Here is a 25,626-nt window from a genome sequence, read left to right as displayed (position 1 = left end):
GGTGTTCACAGAGAAGGACTCATTCTTGAAGTAGAGTTGAGTACATTGAGACTGTTGACCAATAAATTACCTAATTGTTGGGTGATTTGTAGCCTGATATTTCTTCCAACTGTAGTAAAAAATATACATTTCCCACGGCAGTTGCAATTGCACTGGCAAATATGCAATGGACATTTGGGGAGATGCTTGGTGAAAAGGTAGTGATAGAGTCTTAGGAGGAAAAATTTGTCAGGGAAGTATTTCAAAGCGTGAGCTTTGGAGTCAGACCTGGGTTCAAATCCAAGCCTAGGCTCTTAATAGTTTGTATTTTAGGCAAGTTACTTAACTTCTCTAAATCTGTGTTTTCTTTTCTAAAATGGTGGACAATAATAATACACAGAGTGCTTTTGTGAGGATTGGATAGTGTGCATGAAGCACTTGGTACCTTGCCTGGCCCATAGTAAATGTTCAGTAAATGTCAGCAGCTGTTGCCTCTTCCCCATCCTCTGAGCACCTGGCAAGTGAACCTGGCCCACATGCCTTCTCTGGGGGCTGCCCACAGGGCGTATTTCAGAAGCCTTTGGGTACTAGCCTGTTGGTCAGACAAGTAGATCAAGTGGCTTGGCCTGGAAGCTCGTTCTTATTTCTTCTAGCAATATTTTCCATCCTTTTTCCAGATTTACTGAGCCCAGGAAGTAGGCCCATTAGAAATAATATCTTCTAATGCAGGCATTTCTGCAAAATAAGGGTACATTGTATATTTTTTATAATGTTGTTCTCTGCTCCTTTTCTTTTAGATTTCTTGATATTTCTTTCTTTACTACAGAGACTTTAAGAAGACCCCTGAATTCTCATACACAGAGGGGTTGTCACACCCATGTTGGCGTGGTAACAGAAAAGTTATCACGTGTGCTCTGAATCTGTACTCTGAAAGGCCCAGTTGCTGAAAACGTGATTGTCTTGCATTTTTCCCCTTAGTGCTGGCTTATATCAGCCAATGGGCTTAATGCTTGAGCATAGCAATAGTGGCATATTCAAGTGGGGAGCTAAGAATCCATAATGACAAGGAGATGGCAGTGACATTCTCTTGCAGAGCCTAGGAATGTTCTTTCAGCTGCACCATCTCTTACTCCATAGACATTAATGAATTATAAGTCCCTGTTGACTGGCATGAAAAATTTCTGTGGAAAGACTCTATATCCACATGCCAAAAAGAGATGTATTAGCAAATAGCACTTCTTTTTTTTTTTTGAGGAAGATCTGCCCTGAGCTAACATCCATGCCAGTCCTCCTCTTTTTGCTGAGGAAGACTGCCCCTGGGCTAACATCTGTGCCCGTCTTCCTCTACTTTACATGGGACGCTGCCACAGCATGGCCCGACTAGCAGTGCATTGGTGTGCGCCCGGGATCCAAACTTGGGCGGCCAGCAGGGGAGCACGCGCACTTAACCGCAACGCCACGGGGCTGGCCCCTAAATAGCACTTCTTAAAATTGTGGGGAAAAAAAAAAAATACTGTTCAAATCAGCAGAAACAGAGCAAGACAAAGCAATAGAGCATAGCTGAGAATGTGGACCCTGCAGCCAAACTGCCTGGGTGGAACCAAACTCTGCAAGCAACTCAGTAGTTGTATGACCTTGAACTAGCCATTCAACCTCTGTGTGCCTCAGTTTCCTCATCTGTAAAATGGGGGATATTAGCTACGATGTCATAGGCTTGTCTTGAAAATTAACTGAGTTAACATTTATAAAGTGTTTAAAATGATGCCTGGCACTATATAAATGTTAAGTAATTAAATACTGAAAATTGATAATAATGGGTGTTTGCTAAACTGACTGGTTGGCATGTTTTTGCAGAAGACTAAAATACGGAGAAGCATTGGTTAAATATATTATCTGATGGTTTCCATGACTGCATAAAATCTAGGGGCTAATATTTTGAAATTTATATAACATTTCATTTATTAAATATCTTCACCCTAAGCACAATATTTCACATACTCGTAATGACGTGAAATCACTTATATTTTTTATTCAATTTAAGTCTGAGGCATTCTGCCGCTCTTCACACACTTTATTGTCTGAAAATTGTATGTGTGTCTTAAAGTCAATGGATATATTTAATGTAGTGTCGCCCCTCCCCCAACAACGCTTTTATTTAATTAATGTTGCAATTTTTAAAAAATCGATGTTGGGGCCGGCCCGGTGGCGCAAGCGGTTAAGTGCGCGCGCTCCGCTGCGGCAGCCCGGGGTTCGCTGGTTCGGATCCCGGGCGCGCACCGACGCACTGCTTGGTAAGCCATGCTGTGGCGGCGTCCCATATAAAGTGGAGGAAGATGGGTACGGATGTTAGCCCAGGGCCGTCTTCCTCAGCAAAAAAAAGAGGAGGATTGGCGGATGTTAGCTCAGGGCTGATCTCCTCACAAAAAAAAAAAAAAAAAAAAAAAATCGATGTTGTCTTTGAACAAGGAAACATAGTGATTCGTGGGTGCACACAAATGTGCTTATGTATCTCCAGTTTGAGAGGCACAAGGTCAATGTCTGGGAATGAGGGAGTTGCTACACCTATCCATTGAAAGAAGGAGTGGTGTGCTCAGTGGCCGCAGTCTTCAGCTGAGTTCCAGGGAATCAGACTTTAGCTACATGGGCTTCATTGTATCCACAAAACACTGGAGTTAATGTTACCCCTTTGGTCCAGTAGTTGTGTACCCCATTATTACTGAATTGGATTCAGCATTGCATTTGTATTGATATGAACTTAGAGGTAATTCTTTTAAGAAGCCTGAATCATTTTAGAATGTGGGAAGAATAACTGTGGCAGGGGTTCTTAATCAAGGAGCCCGTGGATAGAATTCCAGAGTCTCTGAACTTGGAGGGAAAAAAATATCTTCATTTTCACTAATCTCTAAATGAAATTTAGCATTTCCTTCAATTCTGAATGTAGACAAGAAATCATGGTAGTATTTAGCATTTGAAATTACAGTACTTGTGAAATATGCCACTAGATTCTGTTATTCAGTGTATTAATAAAGAAGCACAAATACAACTATATTGGAATTTGTTTTTTAATATTTTGGTAACTGTATTTCAATGTAATTGTTTTCCTTTGTAACTCTATGTTTTTTATGCTTTTAAAATCATTACTCCGAGAAGAGTCCATAGGCTTCATCAGACTGCCAAAGGGTTCTGGGGTAAAGAAGTTAAGAACCCTGTTCTGTGGTATTTTGCCTCTATATTAGTCCTGATTCTCAGCCATTCTTCTGACTTCTTCTCCGCCATACCCCTTCTCCTGCACTCTGGAGAGCTGAGATGTGGCCTTTGAAAGGTCCAGAGTCAATTGCATCACTATAATCTGTTCTATATTCTTGACTCTGGCAACAAAAATTCTTTGCCTGTTTTTGTCTGCGGTTTACATGTTTTAAAAGAGTAGACTTTCTTTAGCTTTCCTATTTCTCCAGTGCAATACTGTCTACACAAACTTCCAGTGAAAGGTGTTGATGCAATGACGGTTTACTGGAAAGCTAGATGCTGTGAAAGCAAGACATAGAAAGCAGAGAACATTTAGCCGTGGGAGTGTGGAGGAGAGGGAGAGAGAGCGTGTGCGTGTACAAAGGGATCATATGAGGCCCAAGGGGAGAGCTGGTAGAGGCTGTGAAATGAGACGGGGAAATAGTAAGTCGGGTGGAATAATAAGGAGATGGAGAAGTAATTAAATTGAGGCTTTCCAGCCTACTCCTGATGGAGGCCTCTCCCTATCAAAGTCTGCTTTTGTTCCTGGGAACTGTTCCTGTGTGGTTAAGGATGGATTCTTCACCTGTGTCTTCAATTACTTGAATTCAGTTTGGAACTTTCGTGATTCAAAGCTTTCTGTGAAGGCTATCTCACCTCCCAGATAACTCCCTTATTTTAGTTCAGGTTATTGCTAGAATCTTCTGATTTTTTTTTTTTAAAGATTTTATTTATTTATTTTTCCCCCCAAAGCCCCAGTAGATAGTTGCATGTCATAGTTGCACATCCTTCTAGTGGCTGTATGTGGGACACGGCCTCAGCATGGCCGGAGAATCGGTGCGTCGGTGCGCGCCGGGGATCCGAACCCAGGCCGCCAGCAGCAGAGCGCGTGCACTTAACCGCTAAGCCACGGGGCCGGCCCTCTTCTGATGTTTTATTACCAGATTTTATACCGAACAGAGGAAAGTAGGCAAACTATTGACTTATAGGCAATACTGTCTACCTTTGAGGGTGTTTGGAGGTATTGGGCAAAGAGTAAAAACCATTTCAAAAGAAAATATTTTTAGGCAAAATATCCAATAACAGTAAGAATGTTGAGTCTTTGTTAAGCCAAAAGGGAAATGTTACAGGTAATTGGATGCAGGACAGAATTTAAAGTGATAAGCATGCACTGATATATCTACAAATGGCTATGCTTAAAAATTAACTCTATGGAATTAAAAAAATTGTTTATTCTGGTAATTGTAGAGCCTAGGTTTGAATCTCCTTGAAAACCCCCAAAACATGTTTTACTTACCATTTGGGAAAGATAGTCTTAATGAATAGTTGGATTTATGTGGATTATAGTCTTTAAAAAACATATTTTACTGCTTACCTGTGTATGTTTCTAATGACAACAGTAAATTCAGATGGAAGATAATCTAAATTAGGAACAAGACAGTATATATAAATGTTATTAAACAAGAACTATATTGCCTTCAAGTAATTTTAATAACTAGATCTAATATAACAAACTGTTGTTTAGTATATGTTACTAAGGCTCCTGCTTTAATAAATAAATATGATCTCAGTTACATACCATTAGTAGGTAGATGTGTTTTAAAAATGCTTTGAGGCTTTTAAGAAAGTCTCTTAAATATTTAAAAAATCATATTTATTTGCATTACTAGTTTCCCTATCATATTCTTTCTTTAGAGAAAAATGTTAAATTTTGGATAATGTTAAACTTATCTAAATTGTCAAGAATTCTTACCCCCAAGTTAATGAAAAAATTAGATGGGATGAAGGTATACCCAAGCCTGGCCAGACCTTTGGTTGTCAAATATTCTTTCTGTATCAAAGTTCTTTGAGTTACACTGACAACAAAGCAGCTTACAGGGCTCTGAAATTCCTGCCTTTTATTTGGCACTCTTAAAATCAGGGTGACCAGGAAGGAAGGGGATCAAGTTTTGCCAGTTTATTAAGGAAAGCCTTGGTAAAACCCTTGCAGAATGACCAAGCTCTGGGGACCTCTGTACCCTTGGGTTGGAGTCTGAAACTCCTCCCTATGCCAGCCTTAGAAAAGGCTGATTTAACAAAAGTCTTTCTGGCAAAGCATTTAAGATCCAGCCACTTCCCAAAGCTGAGTCCGTCTATAAAGTCACCTTGGATTCGTGCTACAAAAAACTGATCTGTGCTGTAAGTGTTTGATAAATACTGCCACATTGCCATTTTGGATGTCAGATCTTTGAATTTGTTGCATGGGTTTCCAGCTGTGGGAGGCACATTTTATCCTGTTAGTATATTATCTCTTTCAATCTATTTCTCTTATTTTCTGTATCACAAATGAACATTTGAGCACATTCTAATAAAGTATGCAGTTTAAGAGAAGTTAGATAACATAGAATAATAGATCATCATCGATATATTTTTACATACTTGCTGTCATACCCTCCCCCGCCCCATTTTTATTTCTTCCAGATGACTAAGTTCTGTGATGTGGATGCTGTGACCTGGACTTCTGACTTTAGAGGAGAAGTCAGATGAAAAAGGATTTCCATGCAAATCATGTTTCCAAAATCATCCCTAGAGTGCATATATGTCTAGTGGAATGCAAAGATTACTAGAGAAAAGATGAAATTAGGTGAGCCTGAAGGAAGTATAAAAATCCTGTTTAATGACCTTGTTAGTTTTTTACATAGATTAACTGTTTTTAAGTGAGGAATGCTAAGTCCGTCTGGAATTTCTCATCCTCTGAAGAGCCAATTCTGGCACTATAAACCAGGAAGACTTCTGTTGTATCTCTGAATATATAACATTGCAATATTGCAAACCCTCAGGCCCTTTTCCTGAACAACATATGCTTGCATGTGGCTCAGTTTTCTGTGAGCCAAACCAGTCTTAAGTTGAATATGGGAGTTAGAGTGTATGTGTGTGTGTATATGTTTTTTAAGAGTGATTTTAGGGCCTGGTGTAATGAGACATGGCCAGTTAAAGCAAAGCGTTGCTTAGGAATGTGGTTCAGTGTGATCACTGTGGTTCAGTGATTACAGCCTAACTCTGAACACTTATGTTTATAAAACACCCTCATTACCTTTCTTATAGGTCAAGTTTCTATAGATTTTATAATAATCTAATTTGAATATAAAAAGCATGCAGTAAAAAAAAAAATACACCCTCATTACAGACCTTGAGTAGACAAATTGTCTTCGGTTCACACTCTCCTTTCCTTTCTGCAGTGCCTTCCTGCTGCCTGTTCTCTCTTCTCTCTGGCTCCTACTCCGTGTGTCCCTCCCCAAGGTGCCCAGTCCCTGCCTTGGCAACTGCAACTTTCCTCTTTTTCACAACATAAGTATTGTTTTCATCACATAGGGAGGCTGCCCTTGCAGAGGCACAAGAAAGGTTCTGAGTTTATGAAGTGTAGCACTTTTTAAAATTTTAACAAGCAAGAGGTGTTTTATAACCCAGTAGGAAAAAAATCTCTGATAATGAAAGCAGGCACATTGGGAATGGGATCCGTCCTTTCACACCTTGTGCTTTCTCTGTCCCAGTCGTCCTGACAGGCTCCTTGGTGTTCGCAAGCATCCAAGGAGAGTGAACATACCTCACTGTGCTTCAGAGGTATGGCATTTCTGTGTAGGGCGTGATTACAGGATACCTTTGATGGAAAGGCAGTTGGTTGCAAAACCCGCAAGTGTATTTTCTCAGCTGTGCCAGAAACCTGAGTAAATGAGCATTAGATTATTAGTTTTGGCATCATGGTGCTGAACCGCAAAGCTCTGTGGCTGCTGCCCTGGCTACTTGCTGACTTGGCATCCTGGAGGAACCCTGGTCCTCCTCGACGTAACTCAGGCTGCAGCTGTGAGCTGGGTGCCTGGTGCCATCCACGTGGGTAACTGCCGGAAATGCCAAATGGCCTGGCAAGTTTTAGTGTGGCCTTTGGATCCTCACTGAGCCATATGGTGCTAAAATGTCAGACTGTTCCGAGTGTGGGCCATGATTGAGGAGGCTAGATAGAGAAAACACACTTCAGATAAAGGATCTGCTGAGGCTTTATTCCCTAGCCACTGGCTTTATCACTTTGTTATTTTAACCAATGTTTATTAGGTAGTGTTTGGTTGATAGTGGGCTACTTATATTGTGGGAGGTACCAAAATATAAAATAAAATAATCAGACGTTTCTTATTGGCAAAGATTCTATCTCCCAGGGTTCATGTATCTTACATGTAATAAACTTGTCACTAGAGGAAGGTGAAATGACTGGATGATTTACAAATAGAATTTAATGGGAGGAAACTGTCTTAGAAACTGAAGAAAGATGAAGAAATTCAGTTCCCTAAAAGACTGTAACATCCTTAGGTTGTAGTTGCAGAGATCTTACTAAAAACGAAGCCTTATCTTCGGTTCCAGTTCAGCTTCTTTCTGCTGTGTTCTGGCAATTGCCCTTGTTGATGGATTGACATAATGCCTTGAGAAGTTTACAATCCATGTAGGAAGAGAAAACATAACAGAGACTTACAGATGATCCCAATCAAAACATCTACAAGTGCTAAGTGATTGAGGCCAAAGGGAATGTGGAAGTCCAGAGGGAGAGAGGAGGAGATGAGTGATGTGGTCCAGATGAGGTTAGTCCTGGCAGGCTTCCTAGAGGAGAAGGCTGGGCTTGGGTTTGGCCCATGGAACTCTTCTTAGTTCCACTCTCTGGACCTTTACATAAACATAATTTTCTCGTAGCACAGGGTATCTGAGTGGTTGGAAAGAATAGGAGGAAAAAGGAAAGATGTTTGAAATCAGAGAGGGTTTTTGCCTCCTACTTTAGGGGGTATCAGACTTTTAGATGTGCCCCCAAATGCAAAGAATTAAACACATATATCAGGTTTGAGTTAAACCTCTGAAAAAGGTGAGTCATTTCATATATTGGCTAGAGAAGTGCTATAGTTTGAGAGAACTTTTTGACTCTAATAATCTTTGCTGTCTTTTCAATTTAAATAACTTCTTCCTGTCTTGGTTTATAAATATTCAAGGAATTGCTTTGATTTTGCTTAGGCATCCTTGACCATATGTAAGCTCAGCTATTTGAGGCATTGTAAACGTCCGTGTTCACATGGCAGTGTTGTGACATTTCTGGGATTGGGTACTCAGGAGCCAGGATCTTCCTAGTTCCCCTGACTATGGAGGCCTCGTCTGGGCCTGGTATTTAGTCCAAAGCTTTGCAATCCTATGGAAAATTGCTTTGGAAAGTTTTTAAAAAACTTTTAATTTTGAACTAATTTTAGAATTACAGAAAAATTGGCAAAAATTGTACAGAATCCTCTTACATCTCACTCACCCTGTTTTGCCTAATGTTAACATCTTACGTAACCATAGTATACCATACATAATTGTCCAATTTTGCCAATTATACCCTAGTATAATTGTCACCCCAATTTATCCCCCTTCAGAGGATACTCACACTTGGTCCACAAGAAGACCCATGTAAGGGCCGGCCCCATGGCTTAGCGGTTAAGTGCTCGCGCTCTGCTGCTGGTGGCCCAGGTTCGGATCCCGGGTGCGCACCGACGCACTGCTTCTCCGGCCATGCTGAGGCCGCGTCCCACATACAGAAACTAGAAGGATGTGCAGCTATGACATACAACTATCTACTGGGGCTTTGGGGTAAAAAATAAATAAATAAAATTATTAAAAAAAAAAAAGACCCATGTAAGAATGTGCTTTGCTGCGTTGTGCGTAATGCAAACTAAATATCTTATAATAAACAAATGGATAAATACCCTGTGTTGTTTTCATACAGTGGAGTGTTATGCAAGGGTAGAAATAAATAAAGGTCAAATTCATCATGTTGAGGAAACAAAAGCAAGTTGCAGAAGGGTATATACACCTTATGGTACCATTTACCTCAGGCTTAAAAGAATGAAAAGCAGTATTAGATGCTACATATGCATGTGAAGTAACAGTGTAAACACTGGCACGCACATGCGAACAATACACACAAAATTCAAGATCCTGGTTACTTCTGAAGTGGTAAAGAATACGTGTGAGCTTTCCATTATACTTGTGATATTTAATTTTTAAAACTGAATGGTAGGCTCAAACACCACGTCGGACCGGGCAAGAGAAACAATAGAAAAAATAAACAAATGGGACTACATCAAACTAAAAAGCTTCTGCACAGCAAAGGAAACCATCAACAAAACGAAAAGACAACCTAACAATTGGGAGAAGATATTTGCAAACCATACTTCTGATAAGGGCTTAATCTCCCAAATATATAAAGAACTCATGCATCTTACCAACAAAAAAACTACCAACCCAATTAAAAAATGGGCAAAAGACCTGAACAGACATTTCTCCAAGGAAGATATACAGATGGCCAACAGACACATGAAAAGATGTTCAAAATCACTATCAGGGAAATGCAAATCAAAACTACAATGAGATATCACCTGACGCCCATCAGAATGGCTATAATTAACAAGACAGGAAACAACATGTGTTGGAGAGGATGTGGAGAGAAGGGAACTCTCATACACTGCTGGTGGGAGTGCAAACTGGTGCAGCCACTATAGAAAACAGTATGGAGATTCCTCAAAAAATCAAGGCTAGAACTACCATATGATCTAGCTATCCCACTGCTGGGTATTTATCCAAAGAACTTGAAAACACCAATTTGTAAAGGTACATGCACCCATGTGTTCATCGCAGCATTATTCACAATAGCCAAGACTTGGAAGCAACCTAAGTGCCCATCAAGGGACGAATGGATAAAGAAGATGTGGTATATATACACAATGGAATACTCTTCAGCCATAAGAAACGATGAAATCCAGCCATTTGTGACATCATGGATGGACATTGAGGGTATAATGCAAAGTGAAATAAGTCAGAGGGAGAAGGTCAAATACCGTATGATTTCCTTCATTAAGTAGTAGATAATAACAACAATAAACAAACACATAGGGACAGAGATTGGATTGGTGGTTACCAGAGGGGAAGGGGGGAGGGAGGAGGGTGAAAGGGATAATTCAGTACATGTGTGTGGTGATGGGTTGTAATTAGTATTTTGGTGGTGAACATGATGTAATCTATGCAGAACTAGAAGTACAATGATGTACACCTGAAATTTTTACAATGTTATAAACCAATGTTACTGCAATAAACAAAAAATTAAAAAAAAAAAGTATTAAAAAAAAACTGAATGGTAGGCATTCTGGAGTTCATTATATTATTTTCTAAACTTTTTCAATGACTAAAATGTTTAATTTAAAACTTAGTAAATAATAATACAAAATCCAGCCATGCCATTCATTAGAAATGCATTAGTGAATAGCTTTCTTGAGAGAGTGGGACACCTTTGCAGTTGAAAGGCAAAGAGAGGCATCGGTTGAATTATTGGCTCTTCTACGTGGGTGAGACCTTCAACATGTCTTTAGTTTTCTGTCACATTTTGTGCACCTGTAAAGTTTCCATGACTGTCTTTACAAGCCTATTGTAACACACAGAAATGAAAAGTAAATGTATGAGGACGCTAGACAAAGGGAAGCAAAGTTGTCTGTGTCCCTGTACCTTGCCAGGGTTGACTGCCTGGCAGCCCCACTTACTAGCCATGTGACCCTGCCCAAGTTATTTAACCTTCTATGCTGCAGTTTCCTATCTGCAAAAGAGGCATAATAATAGTACGTGCTTATAGGGATGTTTTCAGGACTAAATGAATTAATGCACATAGAACACACAGAGCCTGTTCTCCTTCTCTCTCTCATCTGGCTCATGGACTTGTTTATTTGATCTCCATAGGATTGGATTACTAGATGCTTTAAATTTGAATTAGTTGCCTGTACTTAAGAATGAGGGGGAGGGTTTACATTGAAAAATTTTGGATTTCTGGCTTTTTTTTTTTTTAATAATTTTATTTATTTATTTATTTTCCCCCCAAAGCCCCAGTAGATAGTTGTATGTCATAGCTGCACATCCTTCTAGTTGCTGTATGTGGGATGCGGCCTCAGCATGGCTGGAGAAGCAGTGTGTTGGTGCGTGCCCGGGATCCGAACCTGGCCCGCCAGCAGCGGAGCGCACTCACTTAACTGCTAAGCCATGGGGCCGGCCCTGTGGCTTCTCTTGAACATATGGAACTTTGCAGCCTGGCAACACTGTCGTCCCCTGTAGGTAGAGGTGACTACAGTTAGTGTAGTTCTCAGCACTCCCTCATGTCTCCTGGACACTGAGGCAACCTGTTCATTGCTGTCTATTGTCTAACAGCCGCTCTCCCCAGTGACATTACCTGCCTGGCCCCCATTGGCATTTGAGTTTGCAACCCCGATTTTAAACGGTCCACAGTGATGCAAATAGGAAATTGGATTATGTATCAGTAATAACTGGGCTTTCTGGAGAAACAGAACTGGTAGGAGAATTTACATATGTATTTATTAATATTATGTCATATATATATGTGGAAACCCTTGAGTAGGAATTGATGCTGCAGTCCTGAGGCAGAATTTCTTCTTTAGGACCTCAGTGTTTGCTTTTAAGGCCTTTCAAATGATTGGATGAGGCCCCACTCACATTATCGAGAATAACTGTCTTAACTTAAAGTCAGCTGATTGTAGATGTTAACCACATCTACAAAATACCTTTCCAGCAACAGTTAGGTTAGTATTTGATTGAATAACTGGGTACTATAGCCTAGCCAAGTTGACACATGACACTAACCGTCAGAGATTGCATCTTTTTGAGCCATCTTGTGATAGGTATGTGGCACCTGTAGACCTTTTTCTGTCCATCGTGGTAGAGGATTGTGGTGGCATTTAGGAGTTTTTTTTTTTTTTTTTGTGAGGAGATCAGCCCTGAGCTAACATCTGCCAATCCTCCTCTTTTTTTTTTTTTTTTTTGCTGAGGAAGACGGCCCTGGGCTAACATCGGTGCCCATCTTCCTCCACTTTATATGGGACGCCGCCACAGCATGGCTTACCAAGCAGTGCGTCGGTGCGTGCCCGGGATCCGAACCAGCGAACCCCGGGCCGCCGCAGCGGAGCGCGCGCACTTAACCACTTGCGCCACCGGGCCGGCCCCGGCATTTAGGAGTTTTTGAGGGAGTTGGATATAAAAAACTCTGAGAACCTCTGAGCTTTGGAAATAAAGCTTCTGTGTCTGGGCTGGGATATAAGAGGCAGCATGCTGGTGACTGATGATGCGGGGTGCTTCCTCCAGGTGGGGGTGACAGAGATGCTGGGTTTGGTAGTTCTGGCTCTGCCATTCAGGGTAGATTCTCAGGGGGGTTTTGGAGGAAGATAGGGTGTTTAGGAAGAACTAGATTTCTTCACCAGCTGTAGAGCCTTCTGCAAACCAGGTGTACAGGTGTGTGCTCTTCCTGCTCAAGGTCGGGTATTAACGCAGGTTATGAACACGTCTCCACCATTAGCCTCATGTGGCTTTGTGCCTTGGAAGGTTGCCAACAAGGCTTAAAAGGAATTCTCCCAAAGCCACCTTTGTTTCTCAGAGATTTGTGCAGAATTTCGATAGAGAGGCTGAAAGGCAAAACAGAAACAATCTTCCATGTGTGTCTGTCTCTGCATTTTTTTTTTTTAATGTACCAGATAAGATGACTTTGAGCTTAGTTTTTTTGAGGGGGGTAGAGAGTTTAAATAAAGCCTCAAGATTCCATTTCTACATGTCTTTTGAGAATTCATGACAACTTAAAATACAGAATATTTGTGTTTTATTTCCATGAAAACATAGATTGGCTAGAAGATCCAAAATTAATCTTAAAGAATTACACAAAAGTCCAGCAGCTCAGCCTCAGAGTTTTAATCTCAAAAAGTATGTTCTGTGTGGAACATACTTAGACGCCAGAGCAAATGTGTAGGAGCCGAGTTCCTGGGCTCTGGGTATGGTCTGGACATTGCTGCTTTGGAGTGGAGGACAGTGTCCTACAGTGGGGAGTGGAGGTCAAGGCACCCACATTTCTGCGTCTCAGAATTTCCTGTTCTAGGGGAGAGCATAAGCCTTGTATTGGTTGGTTTGTTATCGTAACTGATTTTCTACTTTTACCTTCATTAGAACCATGGGGATTAGCCCTTGATTTTTCTTCGGAGAATTTCAGCGGTGTTAGTTTTTGTTCTTGGACGAGGTCACAAGCTTTTGGGAGGGAAGTGCAGTGAATCTGGACTTGGGAGCTGTGATCTCCAGTCTTGGCTCAGTTGGTACCTTAGCTTCACAGCCTTAGACAAGTCACTTGGGCCTCTTTTTCCTCATGTTATTCACAAGGGGGTTGAGCGAGATGGTAACTAAAATTCTAGAGATACTGTATTTTGCTTGCTCTGTAAACTGCACCTTGGCGCAAACTTATAGCTTAGTTGGAGCCTCTTACAGTCCCTTGATTCCTCTACTTTTTCCTCAGCTAACATCCACTCTTTATTTCGTGGTGACCTGTGGTCTGTTGCATCAACTGCTCTCTTGTCAATATCTCCTTTCTCTTGCTCTCTTCAGACCCCCAACTCTGCCATCTCCCTGTTCCTCCTCAATCAATGGTTTGACTATCCTTTCAGCACATCCTTATTGGTCCCCTTAGTTGTGTGGCCTTGACTTTTTTTTTTTTTTCAGGAAAACTTTTAATTATCACTGTTAATTTGTAAAGCACTTACTATTTTGTCACACCTGACTACAGAAGTGTCAGCCTACCACTGAATTTGTTAATTTGATACTTTTCCCATTCCCTCTCATTTTAGGTTAGAGAAAATGAAATTCCATTCTCACATTTTCTAAGGCTAGACTTAGAGATTGCCCTTTTCCTAAGCTATGTCTTGTCCACAAGTTGTCCTTTAAATTTCAAAAATGATACTCTTGATGAAACTGCTGCATACAAGACCAGTGGGAGTGCCTGCCGTTGGGATTAATGGGATTAATGGTTACTGGATCCTCAGCCCCTTTTTCCTTGTGGTAACCTGCCTGGCTTTGGGGATTAATAATGTTTTTGTTCAAAGGACTCATCCCTTCTTGGGAGTCTATTTTGTGCTCGCTACTTAACAGGCAGGAGGTAGCTTCTTTGTTAGTTTAGAGGTAGCCAGACCCCATGCCATTAGCAGTTGTTTCCTAGATCCAGAGGCCCTGGTTTTTAATGTGCATAAATTAATTACAGGAGCTACTGCTATTCTTGAGGCTACCAGCTTCTTGCAGGAGCAGGCAGTTGTGGAGTTGGGTACGGGCAGGAGTGCTGCGAGCAGCTGCTCTCAGAATCTGGACATGTAATGAGCTTTTCTGATCTATGTGGACTCAGGAGCCACTCTTGTCCTCTTCCTGTAGGGTATTCTGCCATTCTGGTATTCATACTTGATCTCTACATGTGTTACCTGAATATATAAATTGTAAAATTTCTTCTGCAAATACTTTCTTGGTCATTCTACTTCAGCTCTGCCAAAGAGACTGTAGCTCATGCTCTATATTCAGTGTCAAGAGTGAGGGCAGTCATCCTCCTGTATCATGTTCAAGCCAAACCACTGAGAACATATTGTGTTCCTTTCTGGACAAAACATTTTTTTTTTAAATAATTTTTATTTATTTATTTATTTATCCCCAAAGCCCCAGTAGATAGTTGTATGTCATTGCTGCACATCCTTCTAGCTGCTGTATGTGGGATGCGGCCTCAGCATGGCTGGAGAAGCAGTGCGTCGGTGCGCACCTGGGATCTGAACCCGGGCCACCAATAGTGGAGCGTGTGCACTTAACTGCTAAGCCATGGGGCCGGCCCTGGACAAAACATTTTTTAGGAGGATATTGACAAGTTAGAGTGGACCCAGAAGTGGATAAGTGTTTTAGAAACCGTGTCGTATGGAGGATGATTGAAGGGAAGAAATTATTTAGTCTAGAGGTAGATGATGATAATGGCTTACACTTTATGGAATGTTGATTGTGTGCCAAGCACTGTGCCAAGGATTTTACATGTGTTATCCATGTAATGCACACACAAAAAGCGCTTGAAGCGGGTATTGTTGTTAGCCCCATCTTTCAGATGACGGAACTGAAGTACAAAGAAGTGTGACCCAGGTCAATGTCAACCAGCTAAGTAACTGGTGGACTGCTGTGGGACCAGTAGTGTCTGCTTCCAGGGCCTATGCTCATTATCTCTCCTTTTGAGGACATTTGTCAAACATGGAAGAGAGATTAGCCATTGAAGAGAGGTTAGGCCAGATTTGTGTAAGACACTGTTATCTGACTGTGTTTTGTAGCATCTGAGATACCACTGATTACCATCACTATTTTATTTGCCATTAAGAAAAATTGCTGCCAATTAATAGTGTGACATGCAATTAATTCTAAGTCTCCTTCTGATTTTATGGTTGTTAAAATGTGAAGAAAGCATGTCTTAGAATAGATGGAAGAATGCTGTTCTGCATTCTTCCAGATCTGGGACCAAAGGATCAAGCTGTAGGAAGATTTTAGTTCGAGGAAATGCTCTCCAATCTCTGAAAGCTGCTGAGAAATGTAACCCCCTGTGTCAGAGAGCTTGACATGTAGCAGGTGCTCGGTGTAAATTTCCTGGTCTTGTAAGGGTTGAGACTGGCCAGAGGATGAGATTTACTCAATTGGGTAGAAGGTGAAATAAATGACCTTTAAGGACTCTTCTTACGTTTAGAAATCTTAACGTTTTCTATGAAATATAAATATAAAGAGCACCACACAGCAATCACAAAAAATAAAAAATGTGCTTGACAATTATCTATACCAATTACCCATAGCAATCTATGACGGAACACCTTTCTTTCTTTCTTTCCTTCCTTTCTTTCCCTTCCTTATTTTTTTCCGTTCAGAAACATAGTTGGTAGTCTCCCATTTTTCTCTGGGGTGAAATCCAGACTTATTGGCTCCACATTGGAGGCAGTCAACACTTGCAACCAACCCCATCTTCCTTGGCTTTTTGCTTCTCTCTGAAACGCTGTAGCTGAATCCCGTTGTGCTTCCCCATTGAGAAAAGGAATTATGAGATATCGTAAATAAACTCATAGCACAGTGTCACCGTGCATACTAGCCTTCTGGGAAATGTTGATGCTCTCTCTTCTCGTTTTTCAAATTATCCATCCATCTCTGATTTTCAAAATCCTGTTCATAAGACCCAATTTAAATTTGATCTCCTTTAAAAAACTCTGCCTGATCACATAAACCAATGATAATCTGCCTCTTCTTGACTCCTAGAGTGTTTTGTTTATACCATTCTGATGGTATTTACAACATTTGACCTTGAACTCTAGTTATTTGTATCCTGTCTTTTGTCTTCCACCTGATTATAAGCTCTGAGGGCAGAGACAAGTCTTATTTGCCATATCATCCTCCAGCTGAGGGCCTGACACATAGCAGGTGCTACATACATATGTGAATAAGTGAATGAATTATGGCATTTTGTAGCAGACTTATCTTTTCATAAATGTCTGGATTAAGCCAATAAAAATTATTGTGTTCCCTGAGTACAAATGTACTAGTCTGTGGGAGTGGGAATTGTGGCATGATTTCAGGCTGAGTGATTTACAAGCCAGCCTGGATTGCAGGTGTGAAATAAACCACAGAGAGAAAAAATCTACAAGCAGATAATGGCTTTTTGTGTATTGCTAGTCCTTCATAGTTTCTACATTTATTTTTATATTAAAACACTTACATTAGACATAAAATGAAACAAGTTTCATTTTTTTTGTTCACAGTTTCTTCAGAGCTTTGAAATTTTGAAGCTATTGATTTTGGTTATGAACCATAGTGAGGTAAAAACTTCTGAGGATATGTTTAATTTACAGTGACATCTTTGGAAATTGGCCAAAGAATTCTCCTTTCAACCTGTGGCAGTGGTCTATGTCTGATTAGTTCTTGATTGTTGCCTGATACCTGGTTTTCTCCTTTTGGCTGAAGATTTAGATGATTATTTTGGGGCAGGAGGGCTGGAATTAGGATGAATGTGGAAGGGAATTGACAAGGATGGTTGGTGTTTTTTATTATTTTATATTATACCCATTGCCCTTTTCCATTGGCCTTTCAGATATTCCTGGGAAAGCAACAATATTCCTGGGAAAGCAACAAAATTCATGTTTTCTTCATTATATTTGGGGTAATTTGGAATGCTTTAATTTTTTTGGTGAGAGGAATGATTAGAATTGTATGTAACCCTTGGAAAAGAAAGTTAGAAAATCTATTGGTTCTATGTTCTTTTTTTTTTGAAGTCTCTAATGGTTGAATTGCTACTCTAGATGCTCTTTAATTCCTTCCATAATAGTCTGCATGCAGCTTAATCAATTCAGCAAGCTGTTGATTGAGTGGCTCTGATACTGAATACTTGGATTGATAGCTTTCTATTGATTAATGGAGATAGTTTATATAGCTAATAAGAACTCTAGGGAATAAAATTTAATTAATAAATTGAGCTATAATTAGGTATTGGAATAGATTTAATGTCTTATGTCGTCTTTCCATTCAGAAAATAATTTTTTCTCGAGTACCTACTATATATATGGTATTTTGTCAGAAAAGTATAAAGAGATAGATATTTTTAATATTCTAGTTTTGACAAAAGCATAAAGAAGGCGAGAAACATAAAGCTTAAATAGATTAATAACAAGCTGTTTGCTTCCATGGTTTTAGCTTTTTTTTTTTTTTAGGAAGATCAGCCCTGAGCTAACATCCATGCTAATCCTCCCTCTTTTTGCTGAGGAAGACCGGCTCTGAGCTACCATCTATTGCCAATCCTCCTCCTTTTTTTTTTCCCCCAAAGCCCCAGTAGATAGTTGTATGTCATAGTTGCACATCCTTCTAGTTGCTGTACGTGGGACGCGGCCTCAGCATGGCCGGAGAAGCAGTGCGTCGGTATGCGCCCGGGATCCGAACCCAGGCTGCCAGTAGCGGAATGCGCGCGCTTAACCACTAAGCCACGGGGCCGGCCCGATTTTAGCTATTTTTAAATGATTTAAAGTTCAGTCCATTTTTATCAATAAGCTTGAATCATATTTATTTATTTATTTTTGTGAGGAAGATCAGCCCTGTGCTAACATCTGCCAATCCTCCTCTTTTTTTTTTTTTGCTGAGGAAGACTGGCCCTGGGCTAACATCCGTGCCCATCTTCCTCCACTTTATATGGGATGCCGCCACAGCATGGCTTGCCAAGCGGTGTGTCAGCGCGTGCCCGGGATCCAAACCGGTGAACCCGGGCCGCCACAGCAGAGCACGCACACTTAACCGCTTGCGCCACCAGGCCGGCCCCTAAACTGACTTTTAATTCAGCAATGTAAAAGAATCAATTTGAAGAGCCCCAGTCAGAATAATTATGTCTTAGTTAAAGCAAATTATGTCTTAGTTAAGGCAAAATTGATTGGCCAAGGATTTAGAAAGAGTAAATTATACAGAAAGGACTTTATCGATTAAGTAGAGATTGTCTTTTTATTTAAAATTTATTTCTGTATATATGTTTTAAGAGTGAAATAAATTTTACAGCAATCAAGGGTGAATACTTAAGAAAATTACTGAAGTAAATATTTTCTTATCATGACATATTACTGCCACTCTGAGCGATGGAGTATGCCTCATAAAGCATACGCCAGCTGTTTTCTTATTAAATAAGATAACACACATGAGGGTTTTTGAAACATACTTGATATACTTGTCATTTTAGAATCCACTTCTTTATCATTCTGGTCTTAGATATTTTATCTATTCTAATTTGTTAAAATTATTTTGAAATATTAGTAAAAACACTCTTACAGTTCATTGGGTCAGTTTCCACAGTTCATTGGGTCAGCCCGCCGTATCCAAGTCTGATGTCTTTGGGACAACTCTTTAAGAGTTGTAGGATCCTGGGGCGGGCCCAGTGGCTTAGCGGTTAAGTGTGCACGCTCCACTACTGGATCCCGGGCACGCATGGACGCACCGCTTCTCTGGCCATGCTGAGGCCGCGTCCCACGTACAGCAACTAGAAGGATGTGCAACTATGACATACAACTATCTACTGGGGCTGTGGGGGAAAAAAAAATGAGGAGTATTGGCAACAGATGTTAGCTCAGAGGCAGTCTTCCTCAGCAAAAAGAGGAGGATTAGCATGGATGTTAGCTCAGGGCTGATCTTCCTCACAAAAAAAAAAAAAAAGAGATGTAGGATCCTGATGGTTTTGGATGGTAGATTTGCCCTTCCCCCAAGCTGTTAATGTCGCTGCAGGCTTTCATGCTTTAGGGAGGAGGAATGTTGTTGCTGTTGTAAAGGCTCAACTCATTTTATTAATCTTCTTTATCTTGAAACTAAATTATTAAAAGACCTAATCTAATTACAATTGAAATGATTCTGAAGCATTGTAATGGAGTGAAGAATTCAAAGTAATATGAATAGTGCATTTATATTTTTCAAAATGTCAAGTTGACGTCATCCAAAATTGTGGCTTTTTACTTTAAAAACCAAATCCTGGCCTCCACTATGGCACAAGTTTCACGAAATAATAGTTAACCAGACAACATGTGATACATTCTAATATTTTCTTTTCCTTTCCATTCTGTTCCATGTCATTGCACTCCATTACATTCAAAAAATTGATTTCACGGACCATTTTAGGAACTATTCGTGAGACATAACTCACAGTTTGAGAAACACCGATCCAAAGTAATAAACACCTGCCTGTATATGATGTTTTTCCAAAGAAGCAATCTTTGTCCTTTATAAGTATACATCCAAGCAGCCTTTTTATGCTGTATCCTTTTTCATTCAAGCATCAGGCAAGGAGGTATAAATCCAAAGGCCTAATTACAAGATAAGCAAGAAAGCTTGGCTTATTTATTTGACGAAGGTTAAAAAGGCTCATGACAAAAACATGTATGGAATGGTAAGATAAATTCTGCCTCAGTCAGTCCTGGATTCTATTTTGGTGTCTATCTGGCTAAAAAGCACTATACCTGGACATGCTTCTGCATTTCAGAGGCTCGACGGCTCCCACGGGTACACACATGGCCACATCATCCTCGCCTAGGACTCCTCTCCCTCCAACACTTGAGAGAAGAGATGTGACCTGTGTCCCTATTCTGGGAATTAGGTTGGAATGGAGACCTAGAAATCTCAGGGGAACTTGAATATTAGAGAAGTAGATAACTCTCCTGGAATTTAGGGGTATGTTGTGATCCTGGAATTTGGGATTCTAAGTTCTAAGGAACCTGAATACTAAATGTCTGGATTCATTTCATTTCTATTCTGTTGTCAACTGAAACTCAGGAGTGAAACTTGAACTCCTGACAAAGAACTGGTTTTTGTGGGCCTCCGTGCTTAATGAATCCTGCAAGGCAAGTGGGTCTGGTATGTCAAGCAGTGGGGCCAAGTGCCCGAAGAGAAGTATAAACCAGGAGTAAATTTGTCTAAGGCCAGAGAATATTCTGCTCATCCTTTAATGACCTTTCTCTCTGTGTCCCATGTTCCCTCCTCCTTTGTGACCAAGGATATTGAATGTAGGTGAAATAACAAGACTGAAGGCCTTTTTATTTTTCTTTAAAGCATTTATCCAAATGCCTTGCTGTGTGTCTGCATGCCTCTGGTCTCCAGCTTCCTCCTTTCAGGTCCTTTCAGGGGAGGGATGCCATCAATCTTTGTGCTGTTTCTAGATACCATCTCCCTGTGAATGTTTGTTGATTCTATTTTTAGCATTGCATCCTTTATGTGAGCTGCCACCAGGCTGGGATGACCAAATGTCCTGTTTTCCCCCCAGGTTTTTCCTGGTTAAGTTCCATTCTTTTGTTCATGATACCTAGAAATCATTTTGGGATGGTAATCTGTTCTTTAAACTATGTTGAACTGAAATTCCAGCAAAAACTGTGCCTTTGAAACTGTGTGGCTTAAACCTCTTCAAGAATCCCTGTAATTAAGACAAAATGACCACAGAGAAGATGACCTCTGGCTCTGAAGTAAGGGGCCAATTTACATGGGGTTAAGGGATCCTATCAAAGTGAGACTCCCAAACTAAACACCGTGACAGTCCACTGTTTTTCTAATGGTCTGAGGAGCTGCCAACCCCTCTCCCACATCCCTTTCATCTTAGCCCTCAGTGCAGATATTAACACATACTTGTGAAATCACATTTTTTAAAGCTTTCGGGCCCACAGTGATGATGAGCATGTGAAGGCCCCTTGTGTCTGAGATGGTCTTCTGCCTCCAGACCCTGCATGTTCTCCCCACAGGACATTGACCTCTTTCTGGGGACAGGATTTAAAAGCATCTCCTCCTCCCCCCATACCAGTATATCAGTTTGAAACCATGAAGTTTGTTATGACCATACTTAATCCTTTTCCCTTTCTCTTCTCTTAGGTCATTTGGGTCATGTCTTTCTCTCCTATCACATCCCTTATTACATCTCCTATTACATCTGTGCCATATGACTTTTTTGTCTCTTGCTCATTAGCTGGCATGATACTTGGCTCATTGCAAGCACCTGGTAAGTGTTTGTAATGAAAAATAAGTGAATGAATAAATAACATGTGTACCACATTTTAACTGTTTCTTTCATTGCACCAAGCATGCATTCATTCTATCATTCATTGATTTAGTCAAAAAACGTTTATTGAAAGGCATTGTATTAGGGACTGAGGATATGAAGAGGACTAAGACAGAGTTAGCACCCTCAAAAAGCCCATGGTTTATTGGATGTGAAGGTAGTTGGTTTCTTCCTTGTCTCATAAAGCTGTGGGCAATTAAGTACTTAATGTAGGTGAATGACCCATCCTGATGTTTGTCTGTTAAATTGGCATCCCTGAATCCTGCTAGAATTGCTTGCCTCCTTCTGCGCTCCCCAGGTAGACAGGGGATCACGTTACTGTGTATACTTGATGCTCTAGTCATTGTAGCGTGATTGATCAGTCATGGGCTGCAGCACATTTGAAAACAGTCTCAAGTGCTGAAAAGAGAGCTGATCTCATCCAGCATACAGCATGTATTTCATACTCTGAGTTTCAGATTAATTCAAAGAGCAGAAGACACCTCAAAAACTACAAGAAGCAGAATCACATTTGTTAGTTTTGAGACATATTTATGTGATATGGCATGCCATTCCTTGATATCGTGGAGGTTTTCACTATTATAAGCCTGTGTATTTCAAAGCTAACTTGACATTGGGAGAAATGGCTCTATTTATTGTCCAAGATACTGGAAGTCAAATGGATTTATTTTTGGTAACTTTTACTGATGTAATGACTTGACATAAAATAAAGAATCTGTTCCAGAGATTGTGAATTACGGCCCATGTGAATTCAACTTTGTAATGCTATTAATATTTTACTGCCACAGTGAACAAAGCTGTCAAATTTAAATCAAGAATTATTGGTTCCTTTTGGTAGAATGCCTCTGTATTTTTACTCACTCCCTGTGCATTTTACTTTTTTCCACAGTTACTAACTTTAAAACATGGCTTAAGTTTATTTTGAGAGTATAGACCAGCTTTGAAAAAGGGCAAGATTGAATAAAAACAGATATGCTCGGAATATGTTACATGAGATTCTATTAGCTTTTGTGTATAATTTGGGCTAGTGATTTTGGCTTAATTTTACTCCCCCAAAATAATCTACTTTCTTTGCTTAGTCAGAAAACAAACCAACAAAGCGTCACAGTATCATAATTATTGGGAGAATTGTTAGAACCGTGATATCTTATTTATGTTAACTAGCAAAAGGTATGCATGTGAGGAAGAGAAATATAATGTAGGTAGCTTAGACAATAAACGGAAGAAGTGGGGCGTGGTGTGTGTGTGTCCTTCAACTTGGACTTTCCACCTGTAGCATGGCCCTACGGACCTTTAAGACCTGGTGCCCTCTTCTTTCCCACAGGTATGTTGTACTGTTGTCACGCCCCCTTCCCCCTTCCCTGCAGCTCTCTAAACCTGGGGTGCTGTTCCAGGCAAGTGGCTTCCTGGAATGCTCTTTCCTTCCAGTTCTGCCAAGTGACGTCCTACTCAACCTTCAAAGTCAGCTCAAATGTCACTTCTTGGAGGAATCCTCCCCTGACCTTTCCAGGCAGAGTCAAGTGCTTCCACACCTAGACGTGTTCAAGGCCTTGTTCATTTGGAGAAGGATTCCCAAGGACTTGACACTGAGGGAATGGCTTTACTGAAAGCCAAAGACTATGAATATGTTAGTACATTTGCTTTTTCATTTTCTTCCATTATGAAAGGTGTGATAGAGAATTGGATTGTGAGTTAGGTGACACGGGTCCTAATCTCCAGTCTGCTGCTAATTTGAGGAACTTTGGAGAAATCACAACCTCATAAAAGGAGCAATGTTGCCCGGGCTATTTATAGGTTTCTACGTGTGGATGAGCTAAAAAACTGCTTAGAATCTCTTTTTTTTTTTTACTTTTACTCTTGAAATAATTATCATTATTGACTCAGGAGGTCACTCGCACATGAAGAGTCCTATGTACCCTTCACCCAGCTCCTCCAATTATGACATCTTATGTAGCTGTAAGAGTATCAAAACCAGGACATTGATTTTGGTACATTATTGTTAACTAGACTACATGCTTTGTTCTGTTTATATGTGCACTAGTGTGTGTGTGTGTGTGTGTGTGTGTGTGTAGTTTTATGCAGTTTAATCTCGTGTATAGACTTGTGAAACCACCACCATAATCAGGATACAGACTGTTCCATCACCACAAAGGACCTCCTTATGCTATCCCTTTATAAGTGCACCCATCCCTCCAGCATCCTAGGCTCCTGTTAACTACTCACCTGTTCTCCATCTATATAATTTTGCCATTTTGAGAATGTTATATAAATGGAATCACACTTTATACAACCTTTTGAGATTGGCTTTTTTCACTAAGCATAATGCCTTGAGAGCCATTCAAGTTCTTGCTATATCAGTAGTTCATTCCTTTTTATTAGTGAGTACTGTTCCATAGTATGGTTGTACCAGAGTTTGTTTAACCATTCATCTGTTGAAGGACATTTGGATTGTTTCCAGCTTGGGGCTATAACAAGTAAAGCTGCTATGAATGTTCATATACAGGTTTTTGTGTGCACATAAGTTTTCATTTCTCTGGGAAAAATGCCAAGAGTACAGTTACTAGGTCATGTGGCAAGTGCATGTTTAGTTTTATAGGAAACTGCCAATGCTTTCCAGAGTGACTATACTATTTTACATTTTCACCGGCAATGCAGGAGGGGGCTCAGTTTTTAAGGTGATAGTAATTTAACACTGAGAAAATCATCTGGATACAGAATTCAGAATCTTCTAGGCTTGGAGAACGATAGTATTGGAATCTTCCCTTGCCAAGAGATATTAAGGGACTGTCTATATTATGTGTTTATGGTGCTATTTGTCTAAATGAATACTCCTTTATATAATGAGCCATAAACTTAGACTTTCTTTACAAAGACACATATGAACATATTTATTGCTTCTGTAATATTGGGTTATTTTGTTGTTGTTTTTCAGTGTTTTCATTGGCAAATATTTAGCGTGATACTGCTAGTATCAGACACCAAGTGGGGACAACCTGATCTAATGTGGAGATACAGACTTAGGAGTAATGGAGATAGTATTTAACTTAGAACTCTTCGCCATTTTAGCTGTGGACATTCATCTGAGCTTTAGCCTCATCTCTAATTTGGAGATGATAATACCTAATTCACTGGGCTATTGTGAGGACTAAGGAGGATAATAGCATGGTTCCTGGATTATGATAGGTACTCAGAGATCCTCTGTCTTTGAGGATTTCATTATTATGCCTTTTTGATTAATTTTTATGTTGATTAGAAATAGCTAATATTGCCGTTAGCTCTAGTTTTATGGAAGAGAGAAAAACCCATTGATCATTCTTTAATAAGAAGAACAGTGATGAGGAGCCTACCATTTATTGAGAGCCTATTGAGTGCAATGCCATGCTTGATAAGCGTGAATTACCTATTTCATTTGAGCTTCACAGTAGATCTATGATTACTCTTATAATACCCATTTTTCAGATAAGGAAAACTGAGGTTTAGAGAGGTTAAGTAACTCAACGAAGGTCACATATCTTGGGAAGCTGGAATTCAAAAGTTAGACGATTAGTCTCTCTCTAGTACTCCAGTTTTAATCATTAACTTATACTTATTCCTTAATGTCAGTTGCTTTTTCAAATGTGGTTCTCTGGATGGTATAAATGATAACTGAAGTGGCAGGTATACTTGCCACGTTCATTGGCAGCCAACCTACTAAGAAGTATTTTTGAGCTTTGTCTAGAGGTCAATAGAAGCAATTACACAAACAAAATCACCTCACATTTCAGAAGAAATCTGACTAACCTTGGTATTTTTAAAATAGCTGGTTTGTATTTTTGAAAGGCAAGATAATTACTGTAAATGACATGATAGAGAAGGCTTTGGGTCACCCTGATGAGGGGGAAAGCATTGTTCTCTAAAACATATGATTTTCCCCACAGACTGTAATTTAATTCATAAAGATATTATAGAAAGTAGTAGATATTACA

The 25,626-nt window shown here is 40.1% G+C and overlaps 1 protein-coding gene across 6 annotated transcripts in view; it reads left to right on the top strand.

Moving 5' to 3' along the window:
- Window positions 1–25,626, top strand: part of DOCK4 (dedicator of cytokinesis 4) — a 435,612-nt gene that overhangs the window by 52,473 nt on the left and 357,513 nt on the right. The window contains exon 2 of one of the 6 annotated variants that reach the window (XM_058528487.1): window positions 5,665–5,827. The exons of the other annotated variants lie outside the window; for them this stretch is intronic. Within the exon in view, the coding sequence (XP_058384470.1) occupies window positions 5,818–5,827 (10 nt within the window). The 5' untranslated portion in view covers window positions 5,665–5,817. The remainder of the gene's footprint in view (window positions 1–5,664; window positions 5,828–25,626) is intronic. 6 annotated transcript variants of the gene reach the window in all.

The sequence above is a fragment of the Diceros bicornis genome, chromosome 3, assembly GCF_020826845.1.
Source record: "Diceros bicornis minor isolate mBicDic1 chromosome 3, mDicBic1.mat.cur, whole genome shotgun sequence".
NCBI classification, from domain to species: Eukaryota; Metazoa; Chordata; class Mammalia; order Perissodactyla; family Rhinocerotidae; genus Diceros; species Diceros bicornis.
The sequence above is the reverse complement of the archived record's forward strand: the minus strand, read 5'-3'. Positions and strand labels throughout refer to the sequence as shown.